This window comes from Oryx dammah, unplaced genomic scaffold (genome assembly GCF_014754425.2).
Source record: "Oryx dammah isolate SB20612 unplaced genomic scaffold, SCBI_Odam_1.1 HiC_scaffold_13, whole genome shotgun sequence".
NCBI classification, from domain to species: Eukaryota; Metazoa; Chordata; class Mammalia; order Artiodactyla; family Bovidae; genus Oryx; species Oryx dammah.
Genome location: NW_024070197.1, coordinates 16,010,728 through 16,024,878, shown reverse-complemented (window position 1 = coordinate 16,024,878; position 14,151 = coordinate 16,010,728). Strand labels below are relative to the sequence as shown.

At 53.2% G+C, this 14,151-nt stretch overlaps 1 protein-coding gene across 3 annotated transcripts; it reads left to right on the top strand.

The window, feature by feature from the left end:
• The first annotated feature begins 1,285 nt into the window (after positions 1–1,285).
• Positions 1,286–8,673, top strand: TIMM50 (translocase of inner mitochondrial membrane 50). Of its 3 annotated transcripts, none has more exons than XM_040252780.1 (11): positions 1,286–1,439; positions 2,368–2,524; positions 3,048–3,079; positions 3,285–3,306; positions 5,206–5,264; positions 5,351–5,470; positions 5,844–5,948; positions 6,056–6,154; positions 6,810–6,966; positions 7,305–7,411; positions 8,462–8,673. In XM_040252780.1, exons 1-11 carry the CDS (start codon positions 1,332–1,334, stop codon positions 8,561–8,563), a joined length of 1,068 nt encoding a protein of 355 aa, XP_040108714.1. In that variant the 5' UTR covers positions 1,286–1,331; the 3' UTR covers positions 8,564–8,673. The 3 variants fall into 3 exon arrangements, with proteins under 3 accessions (XP_040108714.1, XP_040108715.1, XP_040108716.1); XM_040252782.1 differs by having other exon boundaries at positions 1,371–1,752; XM_040252781.1 differs by lacking the exon at positions 5,351–5,470 and having other exon boundaries at positions 1,289–1,439.
• Positions 8,674–14,151: the final 5,478 nt, after the last annotated feature.

Genomic DNA, 14,151 nt, shown 5'->3' with positions numbered 1-14,151 from the left:
GCTGGCAAAGATTGAGAAGGGGACGACAGGACGAGATGGTTGGATGCCATCACTGACACAATGGACATGAGTTTGAGCAAGCTCCGAGAGATGGTGAAGGACAGGGAAGCCTGGCATGCTGCAGTTCATGGAGTCGCAAACAGGACATGACTGGTGGAACAACAATCCCTCCACAAATCTAAATAGGACCTATGGTGTAGGCTCCAGCGTCTGACAGTCCTTTCCTCGAGTCCATCTAACAGTAACCTCAGAATCGCTGTAGCTCATCTAAGGGCTTGGGTGGGGCTGGGGAGCAGTGTAGAGAATGGGGCTTAGTACCTTAACCACCTTCACTTTTCTCATTTGATGTTCACGTCTTCTTACAAGTGTAATATAACTTGTATTAAAATAGTTCAAATGTTTTAAAAGATATGTCAGGAGCACCCATGTCTCCACCACCCAATTTAGGAGCCATCTGTGTACCAGATAAGAAGGACCAGTCCATTCCCCTCCAGAAGTAACACAACCCTAAAATTCTGTGTCTTTCGCCTAACTTCGTATGTTTACTACCTTAGTTGTTGCTGTTTAGTCGCTCAGTCCTGTCTGACTCTTGTGACCGACGACCCCATGGACTGTAGCCCAGGTTCCTCTGACCATGGGATTTTCCAGGCAAGAAAACTGGAGTGGGTTGTCATTTCCTTCTCCAGGGGATCTTCCCTACCCAGGGATGGAACCTGCGTCTCCTGCTTGTCAGGCAGATTCTTTACCACTGAGCCACCTGGGAAGTCCTTATTATCTTAGTATTTATCCCTAAATGCCATGTGGTGATTTACATGTGAAAGATTAATCATGGCTCCCGTAGCCTCTAATTCACGGATTTCCTCTCAATACCCTGAGCCCGCAGCGGTTCGTTTGGCTGAGCCTCCATGAAACTGGCTGACTTTCCAGACCCGGTTTAAGAAACTCAAGCAAGAAAGGGCTGGGTGAAGGGGAGGGAAGGAGGATGAGGCCTCTCGGTCGCTCGTGAGGAAGGTGTGTGAAGCTGGCTTTTAGTTTTTAGGACAAATCCAGCAGCAATTGGGTCCCTTCCTTATGGCCTCCGCTTGACCTCGGGCAGTGGTGTCCCGCCCCGTCCTGTGGCGTGGCCGCTGGAACGGCCTCCGGCCTCAGGAAGACGCGGCGGCGGGAGACTCCCAGCCCCAGCTGGAGCGCCCGCGGCAGTGCGCCCGCAGGCTTTTGTCTCTCTCGGGCTCCCGTCCACCCGCCCCGCCCCTGCATTACCATTGGCCGCGGCCCCGGCCCGGGGCGGGGGGAGAGAGTGAGGAGGCGGGGCCGCGTGGCGTCAGCGCAAGATGGCGGCCTCGGCGGCGCTGTTCCTGCGATTGCGGAGCGGGCTCCGGCAAGGCGCACGGGGGCTGTGTGCAAGGCTCGCGACGCCGCCCCCTCGGGCCCCGGACCAGGTGAGCCGGATGGGCTTGGTCCCCGGGTGCTGGGGCTCCTTCCTGTGGTTCCGGGCGGACCGGGGCCGTCCGGAGCTTCTGGAACGCAGCACCTCAAGGTGCTGAATGGAACGCCACCCGCGTTTTGAGTCTCTTCCCCGCTTCCCGGGGTTGGCAGCCCTTGCTTCCCCGGGATAGATGCTTGGGGACTCAAGTGTGTCCTCTGAACCTTACCTCCTCTGTATCCCACCTCTTCTGGACCCCACCTTCTCGACCCCACGTGGGCGCCGGGGAAGGAGGGGTCACCTGCTCTCCTGTCTCGGTGACGGTTCAAGTAATACTCGAGGGGGAGGGGCCCGGGACACTGGAGTCCCAGCCTGGCCTGGCGGGTATTTTCCCCGCCGTGGTGCTGGTGGTGTTGCTAGGGCTTCTGATTCGACCTGCCTCCATCTTGACAGAGACCCTGCCCTTCTGACCTTCGGGTCCATTACTTCTGTGCCCTGCTCCCCAAGTCCCAGCAGGCGATTGCCCCTCCCTTCCGTCCCCCTCCATACGCTACTGTGAGCTCCAGACGGCCGGAGGACTTAACTCCCCGCCCTGTCCTCTTGCGTGGCCTTCAGTGGCTTGCTCCAGAAATCTTAGTCAGTGTTCAGTCAGGGTCCCTGATCGTATCTCCCTGCCCTGCTTCCCCACCCGCGCTCCGGTTCTGTAGGATCCTGGGCCCCGGGCTTGTCATCTCTAGAACCCCTGGGATCATAGCGCCAGTTTAGTTCTTGACTTTTCTGAGAGACGCAGTCCCCTACCTGCCCCTGCAGGCATACAACACCTGGAGGCCATATGGGTGTCCTCTTCCTGGCTCTCAACCTTGATTCTTCTTAGACCAGTGTGCTGGACCACCCCGACCTTGTTTCTCTCCTTTCTTGGCCAAGCTACCCCCTCTCAATTGCAGGTTGCAGAGATTGGGAGCCGAGCAGGCACTAAGGCCCAGACACAGGGACCACAGCAGCAGAGAAGCTCTGAGGGTCCCAGCTATGCCAAAAAAGTGGCACTCTGGCTCGCTGGGCTGCTTGGGGCTGGTGGGACCGTGAGCATCATCTATATCTTCGGTGAGGAACATATCCCTGTGCCCCAGTTATGTTCTTTTGGCCCTCTATTCTGCTGGGGGGACTGCCCCCTCTTTCCCATAAGGACTTCACCCATCTTCTTTCCCTGGCTCCTCCCTCAGGGGAGCCAACTGGAACTTGGAAATGAGAGAAATCCCCCTACTGCCCCTCTACTCAAGGTTCTACTCCTTCTAGTTGGTTCCTGTACTAAGCTATAGGGAGTCAGTTTAAAGGGGGGAAGGAGAGGTCTGGACCAGCCCCCTAAGCTACCTCTTCCCTCAGCACCCAAAATTCCAGTCCTCCCTCTAGTCCCTTTATTCCTCAGAGACCCAGGAGACCCTGCCCCAGCCCTCCTTGTCTCAGAGACCCAGATATTCTGGCTACCAGCCCCCTCTTCTTTCTCAGGAGACCATACCTCTAGCCCCCTTCCCTCAGACCCAGGAGGCTAGGCCCTCTGCCTTCTTCCTCCCATAAGTCCCAGGAGACCAGGCCTCAAATTTCTCATTCATCACTATCTCCCTTGCAGGTAACAATGCTGTGGATGAAAATGGTGCCAAGGTGAGTGGGAGAGAGACACAGAGGCCTTACCAGGGGTCGCATCCTGTGGGTCTCCTCCCATCTGGTCTGTTCAGGCTCCTTTCTGGTCTGGAGTGAACCTTCCCTCCCAGGGACCTTTGCCTGCTCCTCCCAGGGCCCCAGAGATTCCTTGTCTGGGTTTTGCCTCTGCCGTCCCAAACCCTTCTTTTTTCTCTCTACTTCGCAGATTCCCGATGAATTCGACAACGGTGAGTATACAATCATAGATTCTGGGGTCCCCTGACCCTCTCTACTGTGCCCTCCCCATTTGGTCCCCCCCCCCCACTTCCACTGGGAGGTGGGGGAGTCAGCAGCTGTATGGCTTGGGGGAAGAGGGGCATACAGAGCTCCAGTCCCCTTCCCTGGCCCCTCAGCCCAGGAGCAGATGGTCAGGGACAGTGGGGGAGGGGAATCCTGGGTAGGTGGGACTGCCTGGGGGAGAACTGGGCTTTCTCTGCCAGATACATGGCTTCCTGTGCCTTAGATCTGAGCATCTGCAGCCCCTCACCCCCTTGTTTATGACAGCCTCTCTTTCCCACCAGGCCATAGCCCATCCAGCTCATTTCCAAAACAATGCCTCCTTCCTCCCTCCCTGCCTTCTGATTAGCCAGCTTTTAGGGAGTTTCTGACAAATTGGATAGTAGAGGGGAGCTGCCAATTCTATCACACCTGGTCCTTCCCAAGAGAGATATAAAACTGGTAGGTCCAGAAAGCCACTTGTTTGTGCTGGAGATGTTTGCAAGCCGGCATGTTATTATGTTGGTGTTGGCTCAGAGGGTAAAGCGTCTGCCTGCAGTGCGGGAGACCCGGGTTCAATCCCTGCGTTGGGAAGATCCCCTGGAGAAGGAAATGGCAACCCACTCCAGTACTCTTGCCTGGGAAATTCCATGGACAGAGGAACCTGGTAGGATATAGTCCATGGGGTCACGAAGAGTCGGACACGACTGAGCGACTTCACTTTCACTTTAAACTTGGCAGGTAGCTAAGTATGTGTTAACTGGGCAGATGTAGAGTCATACTATTTTAAACAAGTCAACATACTGATTTAAGGTGAACAGGTAAACCTGTAGGTTTAAAGTGTGTGTGTTCACAGCTTAAGTGGTGTTTCAGTGTTTTGGTTTCAAAAAGACAGGTCTAGAGACAGTAGTTTAACTACACTAAAAATACTGTATTGAAATAGGGAGTCATAAGATTTCTGTTTAAGCTGGACTTGGTATATTCCTTTAAATCAGGATTTCCTAACCTCAGCCACGTTGCTAGCTTGGGTCATATAGTTCTTTGTCCTAGGGGAGTGTCCTGTGCATTGTAGGATATTTAGCAGTGTCTGGGGTGTCTGTCCACTAGATGCCAGTGTTGTAACAATCAAAAATGTCTCCAGACATTGTGAAGTTTCCTGGGAAGCGAGGAACAAAATTGCTTTTTAGTTGAGAACCAAGTAGTTTAAAGTATATAGATGGTGTGCTAAGTTACTTCAGTTATGTCCGACTCTTTGCAACCCCGTGGACTATAGCCTGCCAGGCTCCTCTGTCCTGGGATTCTCCAGGCAAGAATGCTGGAGTGGGTTGCCATGTCCTCCTCCAGGGGACCTTCCCGACCCAGGGATTGAACCTGAGTCTCTTATGTCTCCTGCATCGGAGGTGGGTTCTTTACCATCAGCGCCACCTGGGAAGCCCATATAGAGGTGTGTGTATCTTTATCGTGGCTTACCTAGATTCCACGTACTTGCTTAAAGTGGGCACACCTGGAGACCTAGAGGTTCAGCGTTGACAAAATATACTGCCATAATGTTAGCAGATTTATTTATACATATGTGGGATTTAAGTGGGCATATACAGCATTCTATTTTACAGCATTCTATTTTATACCTGGGGTGATGTGCGGATATAAGTATTCAGATTAAAACTTGGCAGGTGAATAAAAACATTTGTTCCTACCTGGCAGTAGGTTATGTCATTCCCTTTTGCCTTGGTTCTTGGAAATGAGCTGTTTCAAACCAGGTGGGTGTTTTAGGCCTGTTTGTATCTGGTGGATAAATAAACCCCTGGTTTGTCCAGGGGGTTGAGCAGCAGCTTATCCTGGAATCCCTTTTTGCCCTGGTGTTCTCCTAGATCCAGTTCTGGTACAGCAGTTGCGCCGGACATACAAATATTTCAAAGATTACAGACAGGTGAGCAGGAGCCTGGGGCCGCAGCCCCCCCCCCCACCTCCCGCCCCCCTTGTCTGAGTACCCAGACCTGGTCGCTCTTTTCACAGATGATCATCGAGCCCACCAGCCCCTGCCTTCTCCCAGACCCTCTGCGGGAGCCGTACTACCAGCCCCCATACACACTGGTCTTGGAGCTCACCGGCGTCCTCTTGCACCCTGAGTGGTCGGTGTGTCTTGGGGAAAGCAGCGGGTTGGGGACACCGCATAGGCCTGGGTGGCTGGCTTGTGGTGACATGGTCAGGAGCACAGATGCTGGAGCCAGGCTGGGGTTCAGCCCCCATTCTGCTCTGTTGTCTTGGGGAAGAGGGGTCGCCCCTCCTTGCCTGGCGTTCCTCGCCTGTGCTGCTTCCCAGCCCGTCGGTTATTGCAGGTGTATGTTGGCACACAGTAATAGAGGGGAGTCAGCTGTTATTGGGGGACCCGATCCTGCAGACTCTTAGACCATCAGTCGCAGCCCTGTACCTGTGAATCCCTCCATGAGCCACAGAGACAGAGAATACTCTGGGTCTCAGCGTGTCACTGTTCTCACTGCATTTCCAGCTAGCTACTGGCTGGAGGTTTAAGAAGCGTCCAGGCATCGAGACCTTATTCCAGCAGCTCGCCCCTTTGTATGAAATTGTCATCTTTACATCGGAGACTGGCATGGTGAGGGCCCGGGGCTGGGCTGGAGTGGTTGATGCGGTAAGAGGTGAGGGAGAGCTGCAGGGCCAGGGCTTAGCCTGACCTTGTTCTTCCCCACGCCCCACCCCCAGACTGCCTTTCCACTCATCGACAGCGTGGACCCCCACGGCTTCATCTCCTACCGCCTGTTCCGGGACGCCACGAGATACATGGATGGGCACCATGTTAAGGTGCCATGTGGGGGCCATGGTGGGCGTCTGGGATTTGGGGGAAGGCTGGCACTTGTTTGCCTTGGGATCTGTTGCTGTGACCGGTAATAGGGGTCCAGGAGTCCGTGGGGCTGTGAATTGGGTCTCTTTATGGGTTGTTGTCTAAATACCCATTCGTCTTGATGTCTGTTGGGTTTCTGACTGTCTTGGTGGGTCTAGGGGTCTATGGAGTTTTTCAAGGTTCAGAGGGACATGGGTTGTAATGGAGGCTCTTGAAGGGTCTGTCTGGGTGCCTGTCTTTGTGTGACTCCATGTGTGTTGCTGTGGAACAGTCTGCACCTCTACCTGTGAGCAGTTCACAAATTTGCAGCCTCTCACAAACACCAGAGGCCCATGGTTAAATGCACAAGTGCCCACCTCCCTCCCCAAGGAACCTCCGAATCAACCTGTCTGTGCGCCCGGCCTCGGGTCCAGGAGTCTGTGTGACTTGCTCCCCACTACTTGGAAGGTTGGGTATCATCATCCCAGCCTGGCCTTCAAGAGGCCCTTTCGTGGTGCTCTCAGTGTGGGATACCAAGTGTGTGTGGTCTGTCTATCTGCCTCTCTCCCCCTCTTTGGTTTCCTGCCTGGCAGAGAAGGAGCACAGGCCTTGACCTGACCTTTCACCTACTTTCAGGACATTTCGTGTCTAAATCGGGACCCGGCCCGAGTAGTAGTTGTGGACTGCAAGAAGGAAGCCTTTCGCCTACAGCCCTACAACGGTGTTGCCCTGCGGCCCTGGGATGGCAACTCCGATGACCGGGTCTTATTGGACCTGTCTGCCTTCCTCAAGAGTGAGGCTGACCCCTGACCTCCTGGTCTCTGACCCTGAAGCCCTTGACCCCCAAGAGGAATGATCAATGCTTGATCCTGGCTTGCTTTTATGGAAAACGGGATTTAAGATGCAGGAGATCCATAAGCATCTTGCAGTCTTTAGAAGCTTCCTAGAATGTTGGGGATGCTCTTCTGGAGTGGTTAGAGGATGCCCAGGAATGTTTAGGGGGAGCCCTTTTAGGCTGCTGAGAAGGGTGCATGTAACTCCAACCACCCCCCCAAGTCTGACCTTTACCCTTGTGGGCCCCACCTCCCTCTGGCCTTCATCCTGGCTGACCCCCACCTGCTGTGTCCCCAGCCATTGCTTTGAATGGTGTGGAGGATGTCCGAACCGTGCTGGAGCACTACGCCCTAGAGGAAGACCCACTGGAGGCTTTCAAACAGCGGCAAAGCCGGCTAGAGCAGGTGGGTGCTCAGATCCCCAGTGTGGGTGGGGGATGTCCCATCAGCTCCCCAGGCTCTTGATGGAGGAGCTCTAAGCAACCTGTCTCCACTCTGGCTGTGTGACCTCATTTCAAGGGCCTTCTCTTCCACACCACCCATCCCCGAAGGCCCTTGTAATGAGGGGTGAATAGATCCTACAGCGTGCTCTGAGGACAGGAGGCAGGAAACGCCAGGCATTTGAGATAGGTCCAGAGACCTTGAGGGTTTCCCTGGTGGCTCAGATGGTGAAGAATCTGCCTGCAATGCAGGAGACCGTTTGATTTCTGGGTCAGGAAGATCCCCCTGGAGGAGGGAATGGCAACCCACTCTATTATTCTGGCCTGGAGAATTCCATGGACAGAGGAGCATGGTGGGCTCCAGTCCACAGGGTAACAGAGTTGGATACGACTGAGCAACTAACACTTCTGTCTCTCTTTTCAGAGACCTTGATGTTCTGGGGCCCCTGTTTTGTGGGGTGGGGGTTTGGATCAGGTCTGGGAAGAGGGATCCTTGGACACTTGGCCCGAGGTTTGGGCAAGTTCTGATGACCTTGGTGTGATCCTCATCATTTGTAGATGGGGCTAAATATAGATTGAGAAAGAGATCCCCAGGCATTGGCTCAGGTTGACCAGGTTTGGGGTTGTGTTCCTGACTGGTGTTCCTGAGAGCACAGAGGAGGGGTCCCTGGAGATTTGGGCCTGGCATCCCTCAGCATCCAGACAGGGGTCTTAGGGCTCAGGACTGGGCACCAGGGGCTCAGGGAGCAAGATGATGGCATCGGGGGAGGGCCTGGGCTAGGTCCCCAGGGTTCAGGGGACGGGGATCATCAGAGTACCTGGGATTTGAGTCTGGGCTTCTGTGGCTCACGGCTGGCTTTTTCCAATGTCTGACTGCAGTCTTTGCAGTCTGGTCTCATTCTGTGCCTGGGCTGGCGTTCTGAGATTGTGGGTAAAGGAGTCTGGGCTGGGCAGAGGTTTAAGGAAGAAGGTGGCCCTCTGGCTGACTCTCCTCTCTGTCTGCCCCCAACTCCAGGAGGAACAGCAGCGCCTGGCTGAGCTCTCCAAATCCAGCAAGCAGAACCTCTTCTTCAGCTCTCTCACCAGCCGCTTGTGGCCTCGCTCCAAACAGCCCTGACCTCTGGGCCTCCGCAAACTCAGTGCCTGGGTTCCAGGCCCGAGGCCCAGCGCTCCCAGACCATGGCTTGGGCAACCACATGTCCAATAAAGTTAATCCCAGACGGCACACTCCTGTGTCCAGAGGGTCTCCAGATGGGCATGTCAGGGTGCAGTGCGGGACACTGGGGGACCTCATCCCACAGTGGCTGATCAGCTGCCGAGCACAGAGTGGGCTGGTCTTTGACCCTGGCCTGAGAATCTGAAACCCTGGGCAGGACCCTGCCCTGCCTGTGTCTTCCTGTGTGCCGTGTGGTCTGCGCAAGTGTGTCTCCCTCTTTGGCCCCAGATTCCCTTCGGAAAAAGAAGAGAGGACGGCACTGTGGGGTTGGAGCCACCAGGCTGCTGTGTAAATGTATCAAATGTGGGCTTGTGGGGCACCGTGGACCAGAGCCTCCTCATGTCAAGGGGGCAGCTGCTGCCTGGCTCTGCCGGCTGGGGCCCTAAGGTGGGCCTGGAGTTGCTTGATGTTCTGATTTTTCAGTGGAAGCCAGGAACGGGGATGTTTATGTTGAATCTCTCAGTTTTAAAATGTTGGCTCCTAACTGCAGACTGTAGCAGAACTCTGTAGCAGAACTTTCCACCATGTTCACCCCATGTACTGGCCAGTGCAGCTGCCAGTGGCCGTGGGGCCATGACAAACTTGAGATGCGAAGAGGGTAACTGAAGGATGAGATTCTTAATTTTGTTGCTTTTTAATTCATTTTAAATAGCCACCTGCGGCTCCTGGCTCCTGCATTGGACAACACATTTGGGTATCATTTAAGTGTGAATTCCACACTTTGTTTTTGGAAGCACAGAGTCTCAACCACTGGACAGTCAGGGAAGTCCCTCCAGACTCTTAAATAATACCCAAATCCAAGTTCAGATCCAAGCCCTACCACTCCCTGACTTGTGTGGTCACAAGCAAATGAGCGAGTTAACTTCTGTCCTCCGTGCCTCAATTGCCGCATCTGTGAAATACTAGTATTCACCCTGGTGGCTCAGACGGTAAAGCGTCTGTCTACAATATGGGAGACCTGGGTTCGACCCCTGGGTCAGGAAGATCCTCTGGAGAAGGAAATGGCAATCCACTCCGGTACTATTGCCTGGAAAATCCCATGGACAGAGGAGCCTGATAGGTTATAGTCCATGGGGTCACAAAGAGTCAGACACGACTGAGGGACTTCACTCACTCACTCACAGGGTAGGCTTGAGGGTGGATGGAGACCCTCCACAAAGACACTCAGATGGCAGCTGTGGGAACCTCGGAAGCACCTTTCTGCCTCCCTTTCCTCAGCTCTAAAATGGCGATGATAACACCTGTCTTAGAGTGGTCGTGAGGAGTAAATGGCCTCATGCTCAGGCTGTATGTATATTCAATGGAGTTTATTGTTGCCAGGCCATGTTGATTCTTCACAGGCTGAACTATCCTGTACTATCTTGGCAGCCCCCCCCCCCACCCGGCTGTCTTAGCCTCCTGCTCCAGCCAGTGTTTAGTGCTAATACTAGTTAAATACTTTTAGAAAGCTGTTCCCTCGTATTTGTTAAAATAATTAAAATGTATTTGAAACTGCAGTCCAGATTGAGCTTTTGAACTCTGGTAGATTTTTTTTAAAAGCTCACAGATGTCTATAAAGAATTAAAAATTGCAACTCCCCATCCCCACCTGGAAGTGTTACCATGAGATATACCATTTGTAATCCAAGAGGGAGTTTCCCCAAATCCAAGACACCCTGGCTTGAGGGCATCTGCAAGACTGAGCTGAGGGAGGGCCTGGGTTTTTGCACGTAGCTTTGAGAGTTGGAAACTCCTAACAAGACGGGCGGGTCATGGTGGAGAGGTCTGACAGAATGGTCCACTGGAAGAGGGAATGGCAAACCACTTCAGTATTCTTGCCTTGAGAACCCCATGAACAGTATGAAAAGGCAAAATGATAGGATACTGAAAGGGGAACTCCCCAGGTCAGTAGGTGCCCAATATGCTGCTGGAGATCAGTGGGGAAATAACTCCAGAAAGAAGGAAGGGATGGAGCCAAAGCAAAAACAATACCCAGCTGTGGATGTGACTGGTGATAGAAGCAAGGTCCGACGCTGTAAAGAGCAATATTGCACAGGAACTGCTGGGAGGGATTAGGGGCAGGAGACGAGAGGATGAGACGGCTGGATGGCATCACGGACTCAATGGACATGAGTCTGAGTGAACTCGGGGAGTTGGTGATGGACAGGGGGGCCTGGCTTGCTGCGATTCATGGGGTCGCAGAGTCAGACACGACTGAGTGACTGAACTGAACTGAATGCAACGTATTTGGGGCTTGTGATCCTGGGGAGAGTGGATTGTGGATGGAGCCATTGCAAGTGAATGTTCCCCTACCAGAGGATGTGACATGTGGAGCCTTCTGAACTAAGACTTGGATCTGTCCACCCACGGGGCATGAAAGGAGGAAGTACCTCAGTTCCTTGGCCTGTAGCCCCTGGGAATTAGGGCTAGCACTCTGGGCAGTGCTTCAGTCCAGTGGGTTCCCCCACGCGTTTTCCCCACCGTTGTGCTGGTTTGGGGATGGTGTAGTCAGGTCCTGCTTAAAGCTGGAGGGCAGGAGAAGGCATTTGACTTGTGCCAGGTGGTCTCTGAGACACTGCTTATGCAACGTGGCCTTGGGTGTTTATATTAAATGCTCAGGCTGCATCAGGGCATCCTTCAGTTGGCAGGACTGGGCCAACATTAAGACATAATTTCCAGGTTGCACACCACTCACAAGTCATGTGACCCTGGGCAAGGTCTCAGCTTGCTCATTTATAAGAGGTTAATAATAGGACTTCTCTCAGCAAATATAAGTACCAACTGCCAGACCTCATTTTAGGCACAAGGGTGCATCAGTGAACAAACTAGAGAAAAAGCTCTGCTCTCAAGGTGATGTTTTCATAGAGGAGACAGAAAATAGTCTGATTGTTTGGGGTAAAATAAATACATAAAGAAAAGTATGATAAGGAGATAGAGTGGTTTGGGGACTGGAATACTGTTTTAGATTGGATTGAGCAGTCAGGGAAGGCCCGGAAGGATGTGTTTGAGCAGAGATCAGAATCAAATGAGGCAAAAGAGATTAGTGCCAGGCATGGCCACCCCAAGGCCTTTGCACTTGCTATTCCCTTTTCCTGAACTTTTCCCTGAAATCCATAGGGTTCCTTCCCCTCCTTTAGGTCTTTGCTCAGATGTCACCTCAGCGTGGCCTTCTGTGGGCTCTAAGGTGGGCACATAAGGGAGAGTCCTAAATAGCCAAGAAGATGTTTGGAACGCCCTTAAGGTACACACGTAGACCTGAGAGAATTCACAGGAAACAGGCCTGGCACAAACCCTCAATAAAGGCTGGCAGTTTTTACAATCTTTAAAATTTTTGAGCTGTATCAGACCTGGAACCTGTTACCTTTTCCAGTTGCGATTTAGGGCAGGAATTTGCCTTCTCCAACAGCTAATGGCTATCCAAACTCCATGTGTGTATCTCCTATGATGGGATGCTCACTGCTCTACCTATCCCAGAAGAGGGCCTAATTTGCCTCCCAGTAACTGTGATCTACAAGGTTCTATGGCTTCAGGGCCACAGAGCTTGTTGAGTACGGGGAATGTGTCAATCACTCAGTCATGTCCAACCCTTTGCAGTCCCATGGACTGCCAGGCTCCTGTGGCCATGGGACTCTCCAGGCAAGATCCTGGAGTGAGTAGCCATTCCCTGGAACCCAGGTCTTCTGCATTGCAGGCGGATTCTTTACCATCTGAGTGACCAGGGGGATCTCAAGTCCGAAGGCACTGGGGAGCCGTGGAAGAGTCTATGTAGGAGAGGGCCATGGTCAGATGTGTGCTTAGAAAGACCTTACTAGCCACAGTGGTCGCAGCTGGTATAGAGGAGACATGGGGGGAGTGGGGCTGTGGGGACACAAGGGGTGCCTGACCCCCTTGGGGAGTGTTAGGGAAGGCCTCCCACAGGAAGAGAAGTCTGAATGGTAAGAACAGAATTAAAGAAAGAAGGAAGTGGAAAGCATATACAAGTAGAAGGAAAATCTGTGCAAAGAAAGCTGGGATGTTCTCCACAATTGACCACGGCCCGCCCCTGCCCAAATCCTCGACGCCCATCCTCAGGACGAGGAACAAACTGTTTAGACTGAGTCCTTTTATTCATTAAAAATGACAGAGCCCTCACTGTATGCCTGGCTCTACTGAGCTGTGCTGGATTGAGCACCTTCTCCAAAAGAAAAATATGTATGTACATAACTGAACTTGTATTTTCCTTTTTAATTGTTAGCCTCTAAGTAGGATTTTTTTTTTTTTTTTAATTCTAGCAGGGAAAAAAAAAAAGTTTACTACATCTAAAGGGCTTTGCTCAGCACCTGGCACGGAGTAAAATGATTATGGCTAGAGGGCTGGAACATCTGCTCTAACTGGCTGGCCTTGCGGACGTCCTGGAATACTAAGGGGCTTCTGGAGGGCGCGGGGGTGGCCCCTTCTTCCATTCATCCTAGAGTGGAGGGAGCGGGCCCCTGATCCGTGAGGACAGAATTTCCTGCCCATTTGCTGCTCACACCTTCCGGAGGCCAAACGGGCAGCCCAGCTGCGGCCCTAAGGGGGAGGGGCGCGGCCGCCCGGCAGATGGCGGCATTTACATACAGCTGGGAGTCCCCTCTGAGGCGGGGCGTCTGGTGCGTCTGTGATGGGGGCGGGGGGGGGGGAGGTTGGGAGGGTGGCTTTGTTTTGGGGAGGGGAACATACTTGAGCATGCAGGCATACACACGCACACACGGGTCCACAAAGAACACTGGATCTTCATCCTAGCCACACAGGGCTACACCCCTGGACCTTCCACACCCAGACTCCTTCACACACAAATCCTCAGTCATTCACAGCCTGGTGCAGACCTTACCATGTACACAAACCCAGCCACCTAGAGGCACCTGCACAGACCACAATGTCAGAGGTTCCTACAACTATACGGGAGCTCACAGTCACGCACTCAACTGCACGGAGAGGCATCTACACAGCCACGGCAATCTCAGAAAGTCACACAACCATGAAATCATATTCGTCGTCATTCTCCCACGCAGGTGTGTGCATGCGACCACCCCTCCCACCACCGCACACCGCACACACAATCTTAGAATTATTTACGACTTCACAAAGAGGTTTAACCATACAGTTTCAGGCACACGTCGAGCTACACAATCTCACCTAGACACACAATCACAGTCACGTGTACCCTCTCCTTCCTGTAGCTCTTATACCACACACATACTTACTGAGTCTTAAAATCATATCCAACCTGACACGCGAGCTTAACCCCCAACCCCACCCTGTCCTCAGTCACACAAGGTTGTGCCCACAACGGCATGTAAGATCACACACTCACTACATCGCCTGTGGCCAGGACAGGATCTCACCGTCGCTCCAGCGCGCTGCTCTCCTTCCCCTGCGACCTCCTCCCCTGGGGTCCCCCGAAGCCCGCGGCTGCCCGAAGGGGCGGAGCCGTCCTCTCAGATATAAGGCTCCGAAGCCCGCAGCTGCGGCTCCCAAGCCCCCCGAAAGGCC

Excerpts from the sequence above, each read along its gene's own strand:
- TIMM50 (XM_040252780.1), top strand. The coding sequence starts at position 1,332 with ATGGCGGCCTCGGCGGCGCTGTTCCTGCGATTGCGGAGCGGGCTCCGG. Across the intron at positions 3,080-3,284 it reads TGGATGAAAATGGTGCCAAG|ATTCCCGATGAATTCGACAA; the intron begins GTGAGTGGGAGA and ends TCTACTTCGCAG. Across the intron at positions 5,265-5,350 it reads ATTTCAAAGATTACAGACAG|ATGATCATCGAGCCCACCAG; the intron begins GTGAGCAGGAGC and ends CTCTTTTCACAG.